Here is a 25,175-nt window from a genome sequence, read left to right on the forward strand (position 1 = left end):
TGTACTACATTAATCCTAGTGCAATCCAACTAAAATCCAGTTTGGAGCAAGTATTGTACCCGCAAAAAAAACTCAAGACTTAAGTCAGCTTGAAAAAAAGCAGAGTCCTTCAGCATCCAGGCAGTGTCTACCCAGGCTTCGTCTTGGTATCTTGTTCTCTCCCTCTCAAGTGCACCCCAAGTATTGTACGTAAACCCAGTGGACCTGTCAAGTGGAATTTGACACTCAAGTAGGATTTGCCACTGTAGTATCAAAACAGATGCTCACAGCCCCAAGACTGCATATTCTGTAGAGCTCAGAGGAGTCATCTCTACCAATTCAGGTTAACCTATTGATTTCTCCTGGGAGCAATTTCACACCTTTTTTATACGCATTCCAGTTTAATCAGTGGTTGGGGGAAGCTGGAGAGGCAACACAAATTATCTTCCTGGAACACCAGGCAGGGAAAAGGTAACTTTTTTAAATGTTACTTTTCCCTAATGTTTGTTAACAATCTGACCGCACCTTTGTATTAGAATTTTAATAACTATTAACAATCATTGTTTCATTATTTTTCTAGCTGGACCCATTCCCAAGATACAGAATTATTAATTGAATATGTACTCATATATATATTTCTATGTAGGACAGCTATGCCTGGCACAGTAAAAATAGTTTTTGGATGCTAGGCAATGTAAGGACCTATTAACATCACATTTCTAAATGATCTACTTTTAAATACCAGGCACCCTGTCTTTCGAATTATAATGCCCACATAGGGGGGATTTATTAAGGAAGGTTTTTTTATCTGTCAAAAAGGGTCCTTTGACAAGTATCAAGGCATGTTTTTACACAGTTACAATATGGCTACAGTGGTGGACTTGAAGCCATGTTTGCACTGCCACTAGAGTATATGAAATAACAGGCCTCGAAAAATCTACTCGCCCACTCGCTATGGTGAGGCATATTTTATCAAGTTGAGCTAGTTTGAGGACCTACTCGATCCTTCTGGCGAGTTGACAAAGAGCAGGTAATCTGTTCAGTCAGAAAGTGAAGAATCAATCTTGTTCTAAAATTGTTCTTGTCACAGTTGCTCTGTGTTCAGAGACATAGGTCAAACGTCAGTTTGTCCCTTTTCCTTCCCACTGCAAAGTTCAAAAATTCTGTAAAGTGAACTGTCTGACCTGCTGTCCAGAGAGTGTGACATGAAAGGCTGTAGGGTGTCAAGTGTTTGCTAACACACAACATTTAAATAACTAAGTCAACTGTACACGCATTTCAAAATATATTTCAGTAGTTATGAAAGACCATTTTTGTACTTCTGTGTGATGAAAAAATATTTTAATAGGATGAAAACAAATTATAACACTTTACTTGGTGATGTGCTAATGATAAATATGTTTTCTGAAACCCTGAAACACGGACACTTTGTCACTGTTTATAATGGTTAAAGTGTCAAATGTCTATAGGAAATATTAACACATCCATAGTATGCCATGGCCTGTGCCTAAGCGGGGCTAATGCATAGATCCTCTTTATGTGTTATGTTGTGTATTGTGTGACATGGTCTTGGACAAAGGTAAAGCTTTCTGCAGCAAGACCTATAAACAACCAAAGCAAAAACACATAAAAATCAGTGAAAGGTGCCAACACTAATAGAATCCCATTGTACCTAACAGATGCTGAATTTCATGTTATTGAGAGGTATAGAGGACTGGAAAGTTATATCACGCAGAGGTCAGCTCCACCAGCAGCCATTTCAATGCCATCCCTAATGGTGGGGTTAGCACAGACTGTTTACCTTAGTTTGGTCTAAAGCAATATTGGTATGGTTCATGATTTTGAAAACATGAATTGTAATGTTGAATTTTTAGCATTGGCAAGGCATGCACACGTCGGCCGATGATGAAAGGTTTTTTAATCAGCTGGTAATCCCTGTGTTGTCGTTGTTTAAAATAGATTCCTATAAATGTTTATATGAAAGCACATTTGGACGTAGACTAAAGCAATGTTCAGATAAAGAAGTGTGACCATTCTTATTATGAGCAAGAGCTCATTTAAGAACTATATTCTATTGTATCTAGTTACAAAGGAATCTGTACGTGAGAGTCTACCTTAGAGTAATTCATCAGTTATCATCCTATAGTGAGACTGTTGCTAATCAGTGGATGGAATATGTCAAATGCACTTTCATGGACCTGAGATTCAGCCATCTTCGTGAAAACCCCATCCTACTTAAACCTGACACTATCAACATGATAAAGAATGAGTATTGGCTCGCCAGATAGAGAACATCTCCATATGATGTCAGAGTTGGCTCATTGGCTTACAATTACTTGCTCCTTAGGAGTGACCCTGGTTTTGAATCTGTCTGTCTTTGATGCAACCTGCAGCATCTCATACACTCCATCTTAAATTTAGACCTGGTGTTCTTCCTACTAGAACATACAAGGCCAATTCGGATTAGCTAAGATATAAAGAGGACTTTGTGATTGCAGCATGCGGGGCAACAAATCCATCTTTCATTTTATATTCTTCTGCACTAAATCAACTGTGATATGCAGATAATGACTGCTTTTTAGGAGTGATGGCACCATGTGAACAAACAATCAGTAGATTCATAAAGAAGAATGGAATCTGTAATAATGTTCATATTACTGTGCATTTTTTCTTTTACCCCTAATATTACCAGTAAAATGAGTATATTTTTGTTTTTTTTAAAGTGTTTTAACCCTTACAGTTTAGAGGATTTTACCTAACCAATATGAAGGACGTGATTGTGTCGTCCTCGCTCTGTTTGTGTTAAGACTAGAATCTAGAGCTGTGAAGGAAAACCTTTGCAGCAGGAGATCATTTTTTGTCAGTCCTTGTGACGAGCAGCGTGACATACACACTGACATCACAGAGACTGAAATTGAAAGCAGATGAAGAGGTGCTGTTGGAAAGCGATAATGTCCCCTTTCCAATGATGCCTATCCCTAGAGGATCCATGCTCTGGAATCACTTCTCAAAGACAATCCCCAAGCAAGAGGCACAGCATTAATTTCTCCATCCATCCATAAAGGATGCCTACCATCTTTCGGCCCTTTCAGAGAATTGAGTTTGGGGGCCTATCCCAATGCACCCCCTACCAGGGGGTAAAAAGCCCCCTAGAAACAAAAGTACTTTATACCCCCCAACCTGCCTTCGAGGGGCAGAAAGCCCTAGCATATATAGTTTTTGCAGTGATAAAAAGAAATAGGGTGTGGGCTGGCTCATTCATGCATTAGGCCCCCACAGGTGAAGCCCCCAACAGTCCAATTTGGATGAAGCTGCTGTTATGGATGGTCTGGATCTTGTGCTATCTTCATAGCCAAGGCTCTTGTGGTGTGCTGTGACTTTAACCTCCATATGGAAGTCCGGGGGAGTGAGCTGCAGTGAGGGCAGTATAGTGGCAGGTAACCATTAGTTTACAGAGTTGTTTGTCTGTTGATGAGAGATCATGACCCGGTCGATGTGTGGGATAAGTTGAAAGCACCAGAGGGTATACTTTTCTTACCCCATATGAAATTTATACGACTGGACTATTTTTTAATTCCTCAGCAGGTCTAGCAGGAAAAGTAGGGATAGAAAGACAGCCCATGGTTTTTTTCAAAACCTCTTGTTCTTGGAAATTTTGGTGGAGGGTATAACTAGGCCAGCACAGAATTGGCCATTTAATAGGAAACTGCTCCTTAACATTCAGAATGTTGAGCACATAAGAAGATGGCTAGGACACTTCTTGACAATTTATAGAGGTACTGCCACGGCTATTGTAGTCTGGGATTTGTTAAAGGTGGGAACCAGGGGCAAGACTTTGAGTTATAGTACACATAATCAGAGACAGAAGGCCAGGGGGATTTGGGGGTTTTAGGAAGAGCTTTCAGAACTAGAAGGTTGGGATGTTAGGCACATTAGGCCACAAACTATGAGCACTGGGGTCCTGGCTAGCAGGATCCCAGTAAGACAGGCAAAACACACTGACATATAGGTTTTTATCTATGAGCACTGTGGTCCTGGCTAGCAGGATCCCAGTGACACAGTAATAACACACTGACACACACTCACAAACAGGCCAAAAGTGGGGGTAACCATGCTAAAAAGAGGCTACTTTCCTACAGGCTCACAATGGAGCAGTTATAGTTTACATTTGTAGCTACAACAGTGGCGCGTATGTGAATAGTGGCAGTATGGCTGTGCCCTAAACTCCCTACCACGCATGAATATCTCACAAGGCTTCTGTTAATGCATAATCTTGAAATTGATCTATATGATTTTAAGGGCGAATAACAAGAAAGCTTAGGGCCTTGATATGTGTGCTGCTGGCGAAATGGATGGATAGTAAAAGTAAAGGGGTAAACGAGCCTGGTAGTCAGGAGGAATCAGCCGAATAATTTCCCCTTCTTCCTTCTTTCGCTTTGTTGCTGGATCAGGGCATGTTAAGATTGACTTAATTTACCCATATGTAATCAAGGTTTATGATGATTATTGGATATGCAAATGAATTATGAAAGGCAAAGGGAGACCACATTTGGAGGTTGCAATTGATTATTTAGGTTGAGCACGCCAGCGCTTTGACCTGTTCTAAGTATTTTGGGCTTTTAACCACACCAATCTCACACCCATCACTTTTATTCGTTCCTGGGCTTGCATTTCAAAATTCACCTGATGTCATTGCGTTTGTCCCGCCTTGAGCTGTTTTTGTCATGCCTTACAGACTTTCCCTGTTAGATGGATTATTGCATGATTGCAGAGTTGAAGATATACTTCAGAGTGGGTGAATTATTTTTTTCTTTTGTCTCTCTCCTTCGTGCTGCATGGTGGCCATGCCACTCACAGAGTTAACAGGCACAGCAGTGTGAACTTGATCGGTGATATTGGAGCGATGGTCACATTGTTCACAGTTTCCTAATCAGAGTCATTCTTTTGGCTCTCCCCTTCAAACACTTGAAATTGGTAAATGCTTTACCTAAAACAGAAATTCTCAAAGCAAATGCAGCTCTCCCAGCATAACGGGAGAGCCGATCCTACAATATTCACTGCACTCTGGAAAATCACCCCATAATGCTTTGCAGGGCATTACTTTTATAAAACATTGTTGCGCATAACTCAGCTTGTAGTGATCGTAGAACAGTGGGACCACCACCAAAACTTTCAGACACACTCTTTCTGTCTAGGCAATATCTGTGTCCCCACACTAGGTTAGTGGAGACCCCAAAATAATAACCCCTCCCACCATTATATGTCTTTTTAAGTGCTCTCATGCATGGAACTTTTGTTTTACACCTGGAAATAGCTTCTGTTTTAAAGGTCTTATTTGCAGTATCATTGTTATAGGCCTGCTCTCTCTAAAAATGTGTCATACACGACAGTCTCTAGGGACTAAATATATGGTTACAGTGCATTATTTCAGTTGTTTTCATTTTGTGTGATTATGTTCTCCAGGGGCTAACTATATAGTTATTTGAACATGTTTCTTGCATATGTTATTTTCATTGTGCTTTTCCCTAGGGGCGGTTCTAAGTAGTAAAGTCATAACAACATACTAAAACATTTGTTGCACAGATACTTTGCAGCGCATTACTTTTCCAAAAGATTTTTGCTCATAACTCTGTGGTGGTACTAGGAAAATGGGACCACCTTCAAAAACTGACCACAATGTGCTCTTTATGTCTACATCATCTCTGGGTCCCCCCACTAGGTTAGTGGAAATTCCAAAATAATAACTCTTACCACCATGCATTATCTTTTTATGCTTTCATAAGGCTAAAACGTTTGTTTTACAGCTGGCAGTGTTATATGTTATGAGCCTTGTTTGTAATATCATTGCAATAAGCCTGCTAGCCTTGAAAATGTGTAATGCACTATGTCCTATAGGGGCTACATATATGGTTACACTGCATTATTTTCTCACATTCTTTTTCATGTGTTTATGATCTCTAAAGGCTGACTGTATGGTTACATGACCATGTTTTTTCTAAATGCTATTTTTATTGTGGTGTCCTCTAGGGGCTTTTCTGGGCATTGCAGTAAACATGCTATAATAATTGGGGAACAAAAAGCATTTTTGCTCATAACACAGTCTGTGGGTGTCCTAGGACAGTGGGACCACCTTCAAAACACTCTTTATGTCTACATCTTCTCTGGGTCCTCACGCTAGGTTAGTGGGGACCCCAAAATAAAAAACCCCTCCCACCATTCAGTGTTTTTAAGCTTTCTCATGGTTAGAAGTATTGTTTTACTGTGGGAAGAAGTTTTGTTTTGTTTTGTTTTGTTTGTAATATCACTGCAGTAGGTCTGCTAGCCCTAGAAATGCCATCTAGGTGCAAAGTATTTGGTTACACTCCATTACTTTCTCCCGTTTTTTTTCATGGGGTTGTGCTCCCTAGGGGCTGACAATACGGTTACATGACCGTGTTTCTTACAAATGATATTTTTGTTGTTGTGTCCTTAGGGACTGTTTTGAGCATTGCAGTCTAATGCTAAAAGTGTATTTCTGATCTAATCTCCTTATTACATTTATGATCATGATTCAGGCCAACTTAACATCTTTATTACACTATGACTGTTTGAACACTCTAGATATGTGTGGGTGACCCTTCTAGTTTATATCTCCTCTGTGGCTGTCTTGTTTCTTTTTTTTGTGGAGTGGTGTTAGCCTGCCAGCAACCCTAATGATGGGGCGGTGAAAGTGGTACTCTATTAAAATTAGCATGGCAGATTTAAATTAGGATGCTAAATGGCAACATTTTGTTTTCTGCAGATAGAGGAAGAAAGTAATTGGAATTACTTTAGTTATATGCAGGGCCACTGGAGTTATATGGCAGGAAAAGATGAAATTATGAGGCAAGGTTGACCAATTTATGTGGCAAGAAAAGTCCAGTTATGAATTTACAATGTCAATAGCTCTAACTCAAGCAAATGCAAGACCTAGTGCACTGCAAATGCTTGTTTTATCTTGGTGTAATTAATGCTTGTTTTTCCTCTTTTGTATTTGTTTATCAGATCCATTGGTGTTTTATAATATTAAATATTGTAATTGATAGTTTCAATTAAAAACAAAAACAAATAAATATAACCCCCAACAGTCTTTCTTCCCCTGTCCAGGGAAAGATAAAGCTCACTAAATACCAGTGATGATTTAATGTATATAAAAAAATATTATGTGGTCATTGGCCTTTCCAGATATCGGGCCACACCCATGCCTAAGGGGGCGGATAAGGGAATTTACCCACAACCTTTTCTCATCACTGTGGGCAAAATGTTCACTGGATGCCAGGGCTGCATGTTTTGTTTAAAAACAGGGTAGGGACTGGCCCGTCGAGGCATCAGTCCCTACCACAACTGCTAAAGAACCAATAGTCTTTTTGTCCACCAGTGAGGAGGGCAGAAAGTGCACTGGTGCTGGGTATATTTAAAAACAAAAATGGAATGGAGGTTGGCCCACTCTGGCATTGGACTATACCACCATCCCTAAAGCGCCAACAGTCTTTTTTCACCTGGGGGCCATATTGGGGGATTTGCCCTCAACATGTTTTCCCATGGGAGCATCAACCTGCTGGATGCTAGGGGTACATATTTTTAAATGGAGTGCAGACCAGCTGGTCCTGGCATATGGCCATACTTACCAGCATTAAGACCCTAACAGACTTTTTTACCCCCCTGGGGCCAGGTACCTGAATTCTGTAGTCATCCCCATGGCAAATGAAAGGAAATTTGGATTATTTTGCCACCATGTGGATGAGCAGAGGAGGCTTAAACCTCTACGCTACCCACCCCTGACTTTCTGGTGCCTATAGATGAGAGCTGCAGTGCAGTACCAGGATGCACAGGCCTAGCACCCCTTTCTGGTTGTAACTTCTAGTGGGCTTTCTGACACTCGCTGGGACACCACAGTTAGCAGACCAAGACTGGCTAAACATCCATCATAGCAAAGGTGAGAAAAGTAACTAGGCAGGTCCTTGGCCCAATCTGTCATCAAGCTGAACCTTTGGGTATCAGCTAGTATTTCTGAGACTCACAAGGAGAAGAGATCCATTTTTTCCTCTCACTTGCCATAGCAATTAGCTGCATTGTTTGAGTTCTGATTCAGCCAGCAAATATGGAACCCTACCAACCCTAAGCATTTCTGAAACCTAAAGACACAGAGGAATTGAGGTTGGTGTGGCTTGTGTGGATACCGGCAAGTTTTCCTACCCATTTTTCCTACCCAGAATGCACTGTAAACATCAAAGTAAGGCTCAAAACAGACTGTTTTACCTTATTTGTGTATTAGAAAACTCTTCCAACTAATGGTCAAACCATTACCGCTCCAAGTTCCCATACACCTCCCAAATGAAATGCTGCTTTTCACATGAGGGTGGACCTAATACACATTGTAGGAGTGGTCCAAAACTATAAACATGAGAAGATCTAATGAACACCACATTGACTTCGTATAGTTCAGGTTTTGTTAGGTTATTGTTGCAGGGAATAAGTCTACCCACACAAATAGGGTACTGTTTATCATGAGGAGTGTGGGAATGTTGGGTGGTAGGAATTTTGTTGATCCCTGCTGTGAGAAATTGGGTTTTTGATTGAGGGGGATGAAAACCCTTCTCAAGCATCGACCACAGTCCTTGTCAAGTTGAACTACAGAAGTCATTAAATTAACCTGCGCTTAACCCTTTGCTAGATTGGCACAAAACAGTCAGACTTAACTTAGAGGCCATGTTTTAAGTATTTATGCCACACTTAAACAGTAATAACGTGAAAACACAAAGGAAGAAAAATGGCAAATCAATTTCTGAAAATAGAGTAAAAGGGATTGAATTATTTGACACCAAAAAGACAAAAGTGCAATCATTAAGGACCAGAGTTGTACAACTGCAAAGCTTTAAGGTAAGTACAGCTCCTAAAACTACAAAGCGCCACTCGTGGTCATCTGGTTGTGCAAGACCGGATGAGAGCGACACGTTCAGGCTGACCATGATGGAGCACGAGCGAAATATAGGGACCAGGTTAGTTCCACTGAAAACGTTACTGTTGGAAAGTGGGTTATTAGAGTGATAAGTAGAGACCTACCACTAGTAATAAGGCCACAATCACAATGTAAGGTTCAGTCAGGATCTCAAATTAATCCCTTGCTCAAACCCTGGTAACTGGTAAGCAGGCAGGCTTAACTGAGGAGACAGGCATGTAAAGCTTTTAAAAACACCAATACATTAAATAAGTAAGACACAACACCCAAGAAAAATCTAACACAGGAAATATTTTTATCTTTAAAATGGCACAAACATGAATAAAATCCAATGTAGGCAACCAGAGATATACATTTAAAAAAAAAAAAAGATAAATAAATACAGGGAGTGCAGAATTATTAGGCAAGTTGTATTTTTGAGGATTAATTTTATTATTGAACAACAACATGTTCTCAATGAACCCAAAAAAACTCATTAATATCAAAGCTGACATTTTTGGAAGTAGTTTTTAGTTTGTTTTTAGTTTTAGCTATGTTAGGTGGATATCTGTGTGTGCAGGTGACTATTACTGTGCATAATTATTAGGCAACTTAACAAAAAAATATATATACCCATTTCAATTATTTATTTTTTCCAGTGAAACCAATATAACATCTCAACATTCACAAATATACATTTCTGACATTCAAAAACAAAACAAAAACAAATCAGTGACCAATATAGCCACCTTTCTTTGCAAGGACACTCAAAAGCCTGCCATCCATGGATTCTGTCAGTGTTTTGATCTGTTCACCATCAACATTGCGTGCAGCAGCAACCACAGCCTCCCAGACACTGTTCAGAGAGGTGTACTGTTTTCCCTCCTTGTAAATCTTACATTTGATGATGGACCACAGGTTCTCAATGGGGTTCAGATCAGGTGAACAAGGAGGCCATGTCATTAGATTTCCTTCTTTTATACCCTTTCTTGCCAGCCACGCTGTGGAGTACTTGGACGCGTGTGATGGAGCATTGTCCTGCATGAAAATCATGTTTTTCTTGAAGGATGCAGACTTCTTCCTGTACCACTGCTTGAAGAAGGTGTCTTCCAGGAACTGGCAGTAGGACTGGGAGTTGAGCTTGACTCCATCCTCAACCCGAAAAGGCCCCACAAGCTCATCTTTGATGATACCAGCCCAAACCAGTACTCCACCTCCACCTTGCTGGCGTCTGAGTCGGACTGGAGCTCTCTGCCCTTTACCAATCCAGCCATGGGCCCATCCATCTGGCCCATCAAGACTCACTCTCATTTCATCAGTCCATAAAACCTTAGGAAAATCAGTCTTGAGATATTTCTTGGCCCAGTCTTGACGTTTCAGCTTGTGTGTCTTGTTCAGTGGTGGTCGTCTTTCAGCCTTTCTTACCTTGGCCATGTCTCTGAGTATTGCACACCTTGTGCTTTTGGGCACTCCAGTGATGTTGCAGCTCTGAAATATGGCCAAACTGGTGGCAAGTGGCATCGTGGCAGCTGCACGCTTGACTTTTCTCAGTTCATGGGCAGTTAATTTGCGCCTTTGTTTTTCCACACGCTTCTTGCGACCCTGTTGACTATTTTGAAAGAAACGCTTGATTGTTCGATGATCACGCTTCAGAAGCTTTGCAATTTTAAGAGTGCTGCATCCCTCTGCAAGATATCTCACTATTTTTGACTTTTCTGAGCCTGTCAAGTCCTTCTTTTGACCCATTTTGCCAAAGGAAAGGAAGTTGCCTAATAATTATGCACACCTGATTTATGGTGTTGATGTCATTAGACCACACCCCTTCTCATTACAGAGATGCACATCACCTAATATGCTTAATTGGTAGTAGGCTTTCGAGCCTATACAGCTTGGAGTAAGACAACATGCATAAAGAGGATGATGTGGTCAAAATACTCATTTGCCTAATAATTCTGCACTCCCTGTAGTTCCGCGGACACATGGTCTCCCTTCACAGGGACCTAGTCACAATTTGAGGACAACTGAGATGGAGCCCCGCTTGGATATACTGAAAGAGGAGGGACAGGGAGATTAGTGGTACAATGTAAAGTCTCCCAAGTGTTATCAATCTCAAAATCAGGGTACACTGTTCCAAATGAAGACGACAGGGAAACCTAAATATTAGGAGCAAGAGCCCTCACGCATCCGGACGGATGTCATGCTTCATCATCGGGGATGCTCCTCGTCAGACTGGCGCTGCAATGTCTTACAGGCTCCCCACAGAAGGGGGCTCTTTGCCGGAGATCTTTTTATAGTGACTGCCGTGATCAGGTGTGTAACGGATATTGCCAAGATACAATCACCGAATGAGCAGGAGAGAAAAGAATAAAATTGGCTCAAGACCTAGAACATCATGTGTTTATTCGTATCAACATAAGGCCTAGGCTAAGGTTAAAAAACAAACTGAGAGTGACAACTGAGAAATCATGCTCAATCACTCTCTTAATAACGATGCAAAAAAGGGGGCAGGAATTCATCCTACGTCCTTACTTCATGGGTCAGCATGGATACACTGAGCGGGAGGCCTCAATCGAAGTTTTATCTTCTGACTTAGTAGTTTTCCTGGAGCTTTTTCTCTTGTTGTCAGGTGACACTCCTCGTATGGGCGAGATTTGAAAGGACGTCGTCGGCTTCAAATCAGCGCGGGCTCCCGGTCAACTCCTGGAAGTCTTGGAGGAATGTGGGCAGTTTGACTCTTGTCAATGGATTGGTCACCTTATGGAGCTTTTTTTCAAAAGTTCTCCAATCTTCTCCAAACTTCTGGCTATCCTTCCAGATGTCCTCCTCTGGGTCTTTAGTGGTCCACAACACCAATCCAAGGGTCTGGAAGCTCTGAGATGGTCCTTGAGATGTTGGGACTATGTTTCCTAGAATGCTTCTGACAAATCCTCAAATGTCCAGCTGAAGATGGTCAGCTGGGTCTTTCTTTGTGAGGATATTGCAGGTTAAGCTCTTTTAACGTGTTGCTGTCAGGAGTCCACTCCTTCTTTCTCTTGAAGCCAGGCAAAATCCTTAGAACTATAGCTCTTCAATGTGCAGCAAGTGCAGACATGCAGAGTTCAGTCCTTTGAGGTGCAGACCAGGGTTCCAGCAGGGCAGTCCTTCTTCTCCTTGTAGTTCAGGCATTGTTCTGAGTTGCTGGGCAGCTCTCCCATGTTTATCCGTTATTCTGGGATGGCAAGCAGGCTAGCACCCCTGACCAATGGGGCGCAGGGTGCCACCCTCTGGGGTGACCACTACCTGTGATGTGTGGCAAAAAATAAGCTCATGAAGCACTATTCTTCCAAACTCCAAGATGAAGGAAATCCAATCCCTCCTTGGAGTTAAGATCTAACTATATCTATCCCACTGGTGTTGCTTATTTCCCTAAACACTCCCTCTCCAGTCCATCTGCTAATCTCAGTACTGGGGCTCACATCTGGCTGAAGTGGCAGGAAGAGGGGGTGAGCCTGTGTCTTGTCCTAAGTGTCATTTTCCCTTTGAAGACCAGTTTGGCTTCCCAGCCCCCTTCCTGCATTTTGTTCTGCAGCTTGCAGATCTCCACCCACCAGATGTCCCGTTGTTTCAATGCAGGCCACTTCACATCTCATTAAGGTAGCGTGGCGCAGCCTGGCGGAAGCTGGCCAATCAGGAAAAAACAGCTGGGGAGCTGGATTTTGGCATAACAGAAAAGAAAATTCTATAACTTCTTTTCTGTGCTAGTTATTATAAATCCTACAATAGCAAATAATTGGATTTATTCTATCATTTTGAGTCCAAAAATTGAAATTGTAGCCCATTTCTAGCAAAAGATATACTTTAATAAAGTTTCCCAATGTTAACCTATGGAGCTACTGTACTACAACGGGGAAAACAAATTTGGCAATTTGTCCCTCACCAGGTCATATAAAACATATTTTATCATGTCCTTGCTAATAGTCACAAGGCACCCTACCCTTGGGGCACTTAGGGGAGACTTTAGGGGTGACATATGTAAAAACAAGCATTTACAATGCAACGGGTCTCGCGTTTGCTCATATTAGAGCTGATCGCGCTGTAAACTCCTAACCTGACTTTTCACCTATCGGGCAAAAGTGCATTAATGTACGTAACACGAAAAAGTGAAATTAACTATGTAAAGCGCTCGACTTCTGCCAAGCGAGATCGCGCTCGTAAATTAGAGAAAAAGAAGTCCACAAGCCTGATGGAAAACAGTGAGCCTCGCATGTTTTCTGTACTTGGTAACTGCGCTCGAGGAGGGCTAGCCACCGGAAAAGGCATGACGTGTGCGTTCCTTCGACTAATGAAAGCAAGCAGATTTTATTAGGCAAGCCCACGAACCAATGAAAAACACTGACGTGAAGTTGACAGGGCTCCGAGCCCTTTTCTAAATACTAAAGCGTCTCGCTGCGATACGCATGCGCGAACGCATGCAACGCAGGCTCGACCCTAATAAGGTAGTTTGAGTCTTTATGCTTTACTTTTAAAAGCAGCTTGTGGAGCAGGGCTGCCTTTAAAATGACAACAGGCACCACAGTAATGCACACATAAGTGCATTAAATGCACTGGCCTAAAGCCCTTCATGCCCTAGTATATACTAGGGGCTCATAGGTAGGTTGTCATGCTAATTACCGTTGCATATGCTTTTAATCAGAGTACAGGCCCTGGTTAGCAGATCCCAGGGCACCCTCAGAGTCAGAAATCCAGTATCTAGGGGTCAAAAATAGGGGCAAAATGTGGGGGAACATTGCAAAAAAAACTGGTTTCTCACAGTTACCTTCTCAAAGTCCTGCACGCAGGGGCTCTAGTTCAAGGTGGAGGAATCCGTGAGGAGCAAGTAGAGCGTCATGGGTGGTAATTGTGGTAGCTCAAATAGTGTAGGTCAGGGATTGTGGATGGTCATCGCTGTAGAGCTGCAACCCTGTCAAACATCGTGGACCTGTAGCTCCCATTTGGCAGTAACCACGGGCTGTCGATACTGTAGCATGAAGTGCAAATCTCGCCTTGCCGGTCGATGTTGACTGTTGTTGTAGAGCTGGGTTTACTGGAGCTTCGCATTGAAATCAGTGCAGGCGGCAAGATCTTGACATGGACTGACCTGTTTTCAGTCGTAAACAGTCCAAAACTTCACAATTTCTCTTTTTCCTCCATGATAAGCTCAACTGATACCATACTAAAGGTCCAGAACCTGAGAGGTTGATCAGGAACTCACTCCAGTAGAGGTCAGCAGGGCTGAGGCAGGCCAAGTTGCAAGTCCAGGCAGGTCCACTGGAGGATGTCTGCTGTGCAGTTGCAGAGAGGCTTCTGAAGATTGTTGTGTGTCTGTAGCTCAGAACAGGAGGCCTGCTAAGTACCCATTGGAGTCACTCAGGTAACCTGGGATGAAGGGAGCAGGTCCAAGCAGCAAGGCAGTCATCTGGCAGCAGGGTGGTCCTTTTTCTGTAGTGTTCACAGGTCCAGGAGTATACTAAAGAGTGGATCTGAAGGTCTTACTTTTATACCTGGTGCCAGCTTTGAAGTAGAAGAAACATCTGGAGTTTTCCCCCTAGAGGTGTCTGGAATAACCTGCCTTTCAACCCTGGTGCCTGGATGTGTGGGGTACAATAGGGTAGAGAGAAGTTCTTTGTGAGCGCGCTGAGGCAGTGTCTTTGAAATGCAAGTGGGGCTGTGCACAGCTCCACTCCGCCTTACCAGTCTAGCCATCTTGCCACCATCTAGGCGCTCCTTTGTGTGACTGTCTGGGAGGAATAATGATCAACTGTCAACTACACCTAGTCATTTACCCAGGGACAGGTGGCAGACAGCAGTGGTTAGGACAAATAAATGCCAACTTTATAAAAGTGTCATTTTTGGAATTGTGATTTCAATTCTGACCTTATCGTTAGGGAGGGTTTTAAACCAAATGTGACATTTCCACCTGCTCTCAAACAAAAGTTATCACTTACTAAATGTAATAAGATAATTTTATCAATTCAATTCAAAGAAGCTTTATTGCGGCTATAAGAGCCATAAAAGCGCGAGCAGTAATAAATATAAATAAATTCACATAATAAAATTACAGGTAAATATAATAATAAAAGGGAGTAAAAGATAAGATAAAATGGAAAAAGTGAATTAAAAAAGGAATAAAAATGGAATCAAATTAAATAAAATAAAATGCGCTGCGCAGGGTGTTGGGACAGTCTTATTTGGAGTCTTTGGCCAGAAGAGTTTTCCCTCTGACAAGCCAACTAGCTCTGAGGAATTTGGCGATGGCGATCACTAGCATTGGCCTGGTGTCTGATCTGAGGATTCGCAGGGCTAGCGCAGAGCAGCGTACTCCCAGTAGTCTGCATGCCGGGGCCAGCCATTTCCTATGGGGGGCGGTATACGCGGGGCATGCAAAAAGGAGGTGAGGTAGATTCTCGACGGGGGCTTTGCAAGCTGGGCATGCGGTAGATTCATTGTGTGACCAGCTGCTGGTGAAAAGTCTTAATGGGAGTGTTCCAATGCGGAGCTGGAAGTACAGTTTCCTTTCCCTTGGGGCCGTGATTAGGTCCCAAAAAGCTTCGTACTTGCATGACTCTTTTAGGTTGGCAAAGTCACAAGATAATGTAGTGTGGAGTGCAGCCCTTGTGTCTTCGTAGTTGGCCATTTGCCAGTATAGTTTCTTTAGTTCGCTTTTCGAGGGAAAGACTGACGTGGCTGGTGAGTTCCAGAGATCATCGAGCCCGAGTGAGTATAGTAAATCCTTGATGCATCGTAGCCAGGGGATTCTGTGAAGATGGTCGGCTTTTAGGATGACCTGTAGGGCTTCAGTGAAGATGTCGAGCTCCGGAGTGGTCCAGAGACGCCGCCAGTACAGCAGAGGTCGTAGGCGGGCTTTGTGACCAATGCGTTTGATGCCGAGATCCTTGAAAAGAGGGAACAGTGGGGTGCTTAGCGGAAGGGATACAAGGTTTCTTAGGAAGTTGTTTTCAGCGGTGGTTAGGTCTTGGGTTTTGGTATGTCCCCAAAGTTCAGCCCCGTAAAGCGCTGAGGAAATGGCCTGGGCTTCGTATAACTGTAATGCTGGGCGAATTGGTTTTGTGTGTGAGAGGTGGAAGTTTTTTAGTAGAGCCCCAGTAGTTTGTCTTAATTTAAGGGCTTGTTTTCCTATGTGTGGCTTCCAGGACATATTGTCAGTGAGTGTTATGCCCAGGTAGCTGAAAATGCCCACCTTCTCAAGTGAGGAGCCCACTAAAGTAAACTTCCCTTTGAAAGATCTGTGGGGATTAAGGGTCATTAGTTTTGTTTTCGAGGCGTTTATTTCGAGTCCCTGTGATGAGCAGAAATGCTCGAAGCACGCAAGGAGTTTCCTTAGACCACTGGGGGTCTTGGATATCAAAAGAGTGTCATCGGCAAAAAGTAAGACTGGGATTTTTTGTGTGCCAAGTGAAGGTGCGTCAGCCTGCAAGCTGAGGAGGGAGGGGACAATTTCATTGATATACAGGGAAAAGAGGGTCGGGGCAAGTACGCAACCTTGCCGCACACCCCGGGAAACGTGGATTCTGTCAGTTAGTTGGCCCTTGTTGCCCCACCTGACTTGTGCGTAGTTGCCCTTGTGGAGTCGTATCAAAATGGCAAGGATGTGCTCCGGGATTCCCATACGAGAGAGAGTGACCCAAAGTTTGTTGCGAGGTACTAGGTCAAAAGCAGATTTGAGGTCCACAAAAGCTACATAGAGGCTGCCTTTACCAATGAACACTGTTTTCCAATATAATAATAGGAATCTGAGGGCTTGATCGGTGGTGGAAATCTTCTTTCGGAAACCGGCTTGGAGGGGGCTAAGGATATCGTGGTCAGTCATCCATTCCTCGATCTTTCCTAGGAGGCAGTGGCAGAAGACTTTTTGGACACAGTCAATTAGACTAATAGGTCTATAGTTACAGGGAAGAGATCTGTCGCCCTTTTTAAAGATTGGAATAACAATAGCCGCTTTCCAAGAGTCGGGAATTGGCGCCCCAGATGCTATTGCGTTAGCTAGAATGGTGAGGTATCTTGACCAGGATGCTAGGTCTGTTGAGAATAGGTCTGCTGGGACGCAGTCTGATCCAGGGGCCCTGCCGCGTTTTAAAGTGCTTAGTGAGTAGGTTATATCACTTTGATGGAACAGCAGGGGTGCTGCGGTGGTGGGTGCTAATGAGTGAATTAGGAGGGGGCCCGTACAAACAGAGGTGGGGCTATCATGATCAGGGGAGTACAGACTACTAAAGTGAACTATCCAGTCTCTTGGGGCAATGTTGGTTGTAATGACCAAACCACTAGTTTCTGGGCCTCGCGCTGCCAAGGACCAGAACAGACTATAATTCCTCTTGCGCACAGCGTCGCTGAGTGCTGTCCACCATTTGATATCTTGATCACGCTTGGCTATGCGTATTGCAGATTTATAGTACTTCCTAGCTACGCGGATGGCGGTGGGGTCCTTGGATTTAATGGCTTGAACTAGGCGCTTGTTTAGGGACCGACACGTTTTGTTGAACCAGCGGTGCCTGCCTTTGGGTCGTTTGTCGTCGTGGACAGGGGGTACTGAGAAGTGAGCTGCGATATCCCTAAAGCAGGAGGTGTGGATTGAGCTTATTTCCTGGTGGGGAGTTGCAGAACCTGCCTCTAAGTCCATTAGTGTGGATTTTAGGGTGTTATTGGCAGCGTTGATGAGTGCGGGCCGAGCCACGATCTTGTCCCATTTTAGGTGTCTTTTATTGTTGGCCAGGCTAATACCCTCTGGTGCTACTGCTGCGGAGTTAGACGTGGCTGGGAGGTTACCTAGGGCGTTAATTTTATCTTCTAGGGGAGGTAGGCCTCACAGTAGTGAAAACTAAACGTATGAGTTTTTTGTACCAGGACAGGTAAGACTTAAAAGTACATGTCCAGCTTTTTAAATACAATGCACCCTGCTCTAAAGGCTGTTTAAGGCTTACTCTAATGGTGACATATATAAAATAAAAAGGAGGGTTTAGGCCTGGTAAGAGGTTTATTTTACCAGGATGAAATAGCTTAAAACAGCACAGAGTCTGCCATGGCAGGCCTGAGGCATGGTTTAAAATGCCACTTCAGTGGGTGACACAACAAGTGCTGTTGGCCCACTAGCAGCATTTTATTTACAGGACCTGGGTACATGTAGTACCATTTTACAAGGGACTTACAAGTAAATTAAATGTGCCAATTTGATGTAATCCAAGTTTACTATGTTCGAAAGGTAACAAAAACAAATGTAACAAATAAATTGTGGAGTGAACCTGCAGAGAAGGCCAGGTTCAACACCTGCAGATTCTGGAATTTTCACCCACAGATGTTTGAGGAAAATCCATGATTTTAGCTGAAATTTAATATTTTCAGGGAATTCTGGGTAAGAAACTGTAGTGGGATTCATGCAAGTCACACCACCATTGACCCCTAAGGTGTCTAGATTTCAGAACTGTCTGGTATTGGCAGGTTTCCCTGGGTTCCAGCTGAATCCATGCCCATATATTGCAGCTACCCATCTCCTAGACTCACGTCCGTGCACAACAGTTTATTTTCTCGCCATTTCTTGCATTCAAACATAAGCCAGTGTGCAAGGAAGAATGCATTTTGCAACATGCCCTCTGAACCCATATTCAGAGATGTAACAAATAACTACTATTCCTAAATTCGTTATCAAGGGCACATTCCAAGCTTTCCTGAGTTTATTATACCCATTTTTCATTTATTAGATATTACCTTATCAATTGATTCAGTACACAATGTAAAATACTAATAAGCAACATCTTGCATATTAGCTCTAAGTATTGTGTTTTCTCAGGCAGCCAACAAACACCATATATCCCTGTGACCAGGACAGTCTGATGGATATAATGGCGTATTATTACTTTTGCACATCAGTCATCAGAGCAAAAAACTTACATATTAAAACATTGCCACTTATTTCTATTTGTTCGTACTTGTTTCCATTATTTTTTATTTCAACATTAGCTCCTTTGGGAAAACCATGAGTGATGTACACAAAAGACCTCTTGCTGCATTTAATAAAGTGTTTATAGTTCAGAAATGTATATGTATAGCTTTCCAAGTTCATTTGTTCATCTGTTTTCATAGCCAACTGCAAGTAATTGTAAACCCCCTAAACAGGAAAAGCCGCTATCACTTAGAACTGTGGTGTTTTTTCTTACATATCTGCCTGTAATCAAAAGCTGAAAAGATGGTTATCTAAACAATCCTTTTGTTGGTGCCATTCTTAGAAATACAAAAATACATACCTTCTTGCACAGAACATATGGCTAGTTTTAGAAAAGGAGATAGCATGTCAAAAACCCAGTCATTCAGCAAATCTCTGTGTTTGCAATTGCAAAATCACCTTTTTTCACATAGAAAAACGATTTTGTGAGTCTGTATGCTTTTTACGACTTGTAAAATTGGTTATGTGACCCATACTGAATCGATTTTGGAAGGGGTGTGAAAGGGGAGTTCTTTCCAAATTGAAATTCTGTATGGTATGTTTCAGTGATTTGTGACAGCAATTGGAATTGGCATTCATAGAAAGTTACTGACTCCTCAAAGGAGGTGGTAACTGATTCACAAAGAGGAAGGGGTGACTTTTCCCTTACAGAAACGGGGTGGCAGCCTCAGTGGGAGTATGCAGAGGTTTAGAGAACCACTACCTGCTATCCCTGAAGTTTTCCAAAACAGAAACTTTTTCTGCCAATCTCAGGAAGTCGCAAATTCCAAACTTCCTAATGCATAATAATTAGATTGGTTATTCTGTGATCCTATGTGGGTCGTTTTTTGTGAACCGACCTATTAGTACATAGGGCACTTCCCAAGATCTGTTTCCGTTGCACAAAATTGGTGCACAATTTGTGGCCATTTTTTGCAAATGGAAAAATAGTATATCTGGCTCATTTTAAAAAAACAAAATACCCAAATGTTCGCTACATCTTTAAATATTTTCTAGGTTCCTTTCAGTGGAATCCACAAACCCTGGTTATATTTACAATTTCCAACATACTGGGGAATAGGATACAAATTTGGCCTGGATACATTTTAGTCAATAAGAATTTACTAAGGATTACCCATGAACCATCTAAACTTCTAAAAATGTGCTCAGCACTTGGGCGTTATTGGGATGTGGGGAGGTTTTTTTTTAACCTTTAGTATCAATTGATGCACAGGTTATTTTTTTTAACGGAAATATGATCTTTTATTGACTATTGATTAAGTTATAGTGTTTTGTGGGATGGATGTGGCTATGCTAAGAAAATAAAAAATAACTATTACTTAAGCTATCTGCGGCTGAGCGATGTTGCAGGAGAAGAGGCACGTTTCAAATTACCTCATAAATTTGGAAAAATAGTTATATCAGGCCACTATGTTTTAGACCCACAAAAAAGGGTGTCTTATGCAAAGTGAATGTGTAGTGCGGCCCCATCTTAAATCTTTTTTGTCTCTGTGATAATTAAACCTTTTTGAAGGTCCCAGTGCTTCCATGCATTTTTTCTATTTAGCAGTACATGCACTTTAATTAAATACAAATATTTACATTGTTGTAAAAATGTGAAACATTTTATAATTTCACTGAACGTGAAACATTTTTATAATGGCCAGTCTTATATTTTTGTTGGCCGTTGTACTGAATGTAGCCTCTTTATGGTTCAAAACATAATATTTTTATATTCTTTTTCGTGCAGTTTTCGACTATATTTGAGAGATGTTCACAGGACTGCTCATGTTTCAAGATAGGACCATTTTAATATCCTGTGTTCTGAAATATGTTTCATCTGCTCTTTACTATCACAGAATTTATCTGACTTGGTCACATATTGAGAAACATAATATAATATTTAATCTCACTATTGTCCTTTGTCAGAAAACACCAGGAAATTAAAAAGCTTTTTTTAACTTTAAATAACATAGGGCAGGAAATTACGCAAAATTAGTCTTTTCTGTGGTTACTGTATTGTTGACTACTTAACTACAGCTGTGAAATATTACCACACCCCAGAGCGCAGAGTCCAGCAGTACAAACACGACTCGCGTTGCTTCTGCAATAACCAGGCTGTGTTCTAAAGTCCAGGACAGGAGAACTACGAGACACAGTTAGACGGAAATAGAAGACACGTTCCTAAAGCATACCTTTTCTCTCTTTAATAATTTCTACAGGGTAGCGAAAGACATGGCGTCATCCATGAAGAGCCTGTCCTCAGACAAAAGCCGTTATATCCAAGCCTTTCAAGTGTTTCTTGAGCGCTCAACAGAACACCAGTGCATGCAGGAGTTTATTGGAAAGAAGTTCCCTAACATAGTATCCGGGTAAGTGGGGATGCGTGTGCTGCATGTTGATTAAAGCCTGGTGAACAGAGGGAAATCATACCAGTATTATTCGTACTTTTAAAATCAGCAGCTGACCATAATTGCGCCTTTAAAAGGAGTGATCATTGCATTTTGTTTGGAAATCGAAGAATGAAATGTTAGCCTGCAAAGCAGTGACTGAATTGATCCATGGATAGGCAAAGTTGTATAAATCAAGAAGGGCAGATCTCTTCTGTTTCACAAAGTACATGTTGTACGCCTTAGCCTGCATTACAAGAATTATTTGTCACCAAGACGAATGAAGGAAAATATTTCTAACGTTGGATTCGGATTTCCGACTAAAAATGTAAATGTCCTCGAGGCAGACATAACATTGCAGCCGCGATTTCTTTTCTCAAGTCTGTTGTAACTTTATGTATGCGTTGTACTGCACTGCAAACAGAAAGTTATATAAGTGTTAAAACTATGGCAAAGCACAGTATTTTGAACTGGATCCCCTACCGGTATAGACCCATGCTTGACATTAAACACACGTCCCTGCACTATGGTGCAAGGGTGCATCTGTTGGCGCCAAGCACCTTAAAGTAAGCCAGCAGAGGGAGACATGAAAACAGTGCCATATCTTATTAAATATGGAGCTGTTTTCCTCCCTTCCTTTCATGCAATGCCGTACAGCAACTTAGATTGCTGCACCGCATGAATTCGTGGTAAATTTGTCTCCTCCTGTTTTCCACCAGTTATGAGGACCTGCTATAGAATAGTCAATTGAGATATCTCAAAATATATATTTTCTGTCATAATGAGAGGATATACAAAAACAAATGTAAAATCAACTCGTGTTGCTTAAATGATTAATAAGCTTTGTATGTAATAAGCATTTCGACCTGACCAAACTTAATTGATTCATGTTTGTCAATTGCCGATTTCAGTGCAAAATATTGAGTAAGTAAAATACCGATGCCCATTTTTTTTAAACCTGCACATTTGCCCTGAGCTTGTGAGTGACTAGAAAATGTGTGGAACTTCACTTATTTTATTTTCAGCAACTTCTAATTGATACTGTTATCAATTATATTTCTGGTTGTGAGTTGAACAAAATTTGCTGCTCTTTCCCACACTTACTACAGCAGTGATGCGTGGATCATCGAAATGAAAGCTAGAGACCAAACGTCTGATACTCCAACAAACTACATTGAGCACATTGCACATAGTGGAAACATGAGTGCCCATACTATGCACAGGTAGATCCCATTAGGGGCACCCATTTACGCATTTCACATGTTGTGCTGAAAATACACAAGTACATGTACAGCTGATACGCCTGGAAAAATCATTGTGAATCTGTGTAAGTATTTTGTGAATAGTAGCCATGTTCTAATACTGATAAGATTAACAGCATGTGCTGATTCAATCTGGCAACATTGTCACAACAGAAGTCAGGTGTTATAAATTCTTACTAGCTACTTCTATCCTCAGAGTTTAACTGATCAGGAAAATCTAGGTTACATCAGTATTCAATGTCTTGTGCATAAAACGGGGTTTCCGCACTCAAAATTTACAAGGATCTCACAAGTCTCTGAGGAGTTTCGCAATCTTATCCAGACATGAGGGGTTAAGCCCTTTACCTTCCGAAGATCAGAGATCACAAAGGTGACTTGCTAGGTCCTTTTTAGATGGTGGTTACAAAATCTAGGTCTAGCTATACTAAACTTTTTTGCAGAGGCAAGCCTTCGATTCGGAATATGCCACCGCAAAAGGCTATTTTCCATTTACAAAAGCCATTTTAATAGTCTTTAAAGTTTTACTGATTCCTAAAAAAAGTTTGCCTCTAGATACCAAATTGTAGCTTAGCAAAAAGACATCCTGTGGGTGTCTCTTTAAAATTGTACTTCAGTACCACAGATCTAAATAGTTTGTGCGACTAATTCCAGTGGCAACACATTGAAAACTTTCTGACTGAAGTTGGGGTTGTTACTTGCTCGCAAAAGGAATCGTTCTCTTTTAGACTTTCCTTTTTGTGAATTGGGATGCACGGTTCTGGGGGCATAAACATTGGTACATGGAACCATAACCAACCATCATTGAGACTTTTAAATAGTGTTTGTTGTTTTTAAAAGCAGCATTTTTAATTAAGGCAGATCGGACTGCTTTAAAAAAAGTTTTCATTTTTCAAAAGCAATCAAAGCGATGGTGGTCTGCTGACCCTTGCAGGTCCTTGTCCATGTGTCATGGCCATTTGGAGAGAGCTGCAGTTAGTGATCTTGCAAATGAATATGCAGTACTAGGTCAGACTGTGAGCCACTTCAAACTAAAATCTTCCAAACCTATTTGTTCATAGATCAGTTTGGAAATTTACATGTGTTGGAGAAAGACTGGTTGAAAATTGTGACCACTTTTTGTGACCATTATCTTAATATATCTGGCTCATAATGTCTTTAAATGCAGTGGTATATGCTCTCTATAAAAATAGCTATTTTCGTTCATCTCCTGCTTGTTCCCCCGTGTACTGCTTCTAAATTCATTGTTTAAATGTATTTGTTTTTTCCTTCCATTATTCTATTTTCAGTATTTTCTTTCCATCTTTCCTTTTTTATTCCCCCTTCCTTTTCTCTCATTTTATTTGAGGTTTCAAAGTGTTCATTCTGTAGTCAATTTGGGTTTGCATTCACATAAGTGAAAACAAAACCACTTTAATCATTTTTATAAACATTTTAACTTACAAAGAGAGATTCGCAATCGAAAATGGGCATTCCTGTTGCTCCATTTGTAAAGATATTACCTACTTGCATTAGTAAAACAGCACATAAACGTAAGTAAAGGAAAGTAAGTAGTATATTCCTTTCCATTTTGTTTCATTCCAATTTCCAAGTGCTAGGAGACCATATCAGTCACAAATGTAGACTGATACAAATTATATTTATGTAACATGTAACATCCCTACTGCAGCAATATCCCCTGGGATCAAAATTGACACCTCAAGTGCCTCTTTGTAGAGGATGTCCACATGAGCATATATTTGAATATCCTGGTGGGGACTTCAGGATATTCCTATCCAGAAGCACTGTGGAATTGAGACATTTTTGACCCCTCATACTTAGTAGGGGCTGCAGGTCATACTGTGCTCCTAACTTCTGTTCTTTTGTAATGCAATGGTAGATAGCTAATGGTGCGGTGGATGACAAAATGCAACTGAGGGTATTGCCACAAGTCAGACATGTATAGTGAGCATGGTCTCAGATCTCCTGGTCTCCAAGAAGAGCTGCCTTAATTGTACCTCAGAAATGCAAGTAAAGCCAAGAGGTACAACTGACGGTCCTTGTGTGACCAGCATTTTTTCACAATATTAGTTCCAAATATTCTGCTATATAGACTTACCTTGACTTTCATGAGAACTGCACAAAACCATTTGAGTCTTAATATTTAAGTATATGGTTGAGAGTTGAGGTATTTGCTTATAAATACCTGGCAATTCTTCTTTTTTTCTATCACAAGTGTGGGCTACATAGGCTAGTTATATATTTGTCAAAGTCTTGATTCGGCGATAGTAATGTGTTATAATTTAACTACTTCAAAATATAGCATTTATTACTTGAACTGTACCTGTGTGATACTTCAAATATTAATCAACTAAGTGAACAATATCATATTGAAATTGCCAGAGGGGTGTGTGAATACAGAAATGCAACTTCTGCTCTTTTGACTCTGTAAAACTATATAATATGTACATCGACATTTGCTTAAAAGGAATATAATTGGGTTTCTCTTTCAGCGTTGGCCATGGGAAGTCTTCAATCAACGTTTTAGGTATTGGCAGTGGTGCAGGTATGTAATGTTTTGTTTAATCCCACATATCTGCATTTATACTTTTATTTATCTTTTCTCAATATTTAGTAATATATTTTATGTAGACATTGCA

General features: G+C 41.3%; 1 protein-coding gene across 1 annotated transcript in view; it reads left to right on the top strand.

Annotated features, from left to right (window-relative positions):
• The window catches only part of HNMT (histamine N-methyltransferase), a 141,524-nt gene that overhangs the window by 35,358 nt on the left and 80,991 nt on the right, over window positions 1–25,175 (top strand). The window contains exons 2-3 of the mRNA XM_069225079.1: window positions 21,110–21,259; window positions 25,029–25,081. Of these exons, the coding sequence (XP_069081180.1) occupies window positions 21,123–21,259; window positions 25,029–25,081 (190 nt within the window). The 5' untranslated portion in view covers window positions 21,110–21,122. The remainder of the gene's footprint in view (window positions 1–21,109; window positions 21,260–25,028; window positions 25,082–25,175) is intronic.

The sequence above is a fragment of the Pleurodeles waltl genome, chromosome 3_1 (genome assembly GCF_031143425.1).
Source record: "Pleurodeles waltl isolate 20211129_DDA chromosome 3_1, aPleWal1.hap1.20221129, whole genome shotgun sequence".
In the NCBI taxonomy this organism is placed as follows: Eukaryota; Metazoa; Chordata; class Amphibia; order Caudata; family Salamandridae; genus Pleurodeles; species Pleurodeles waltl.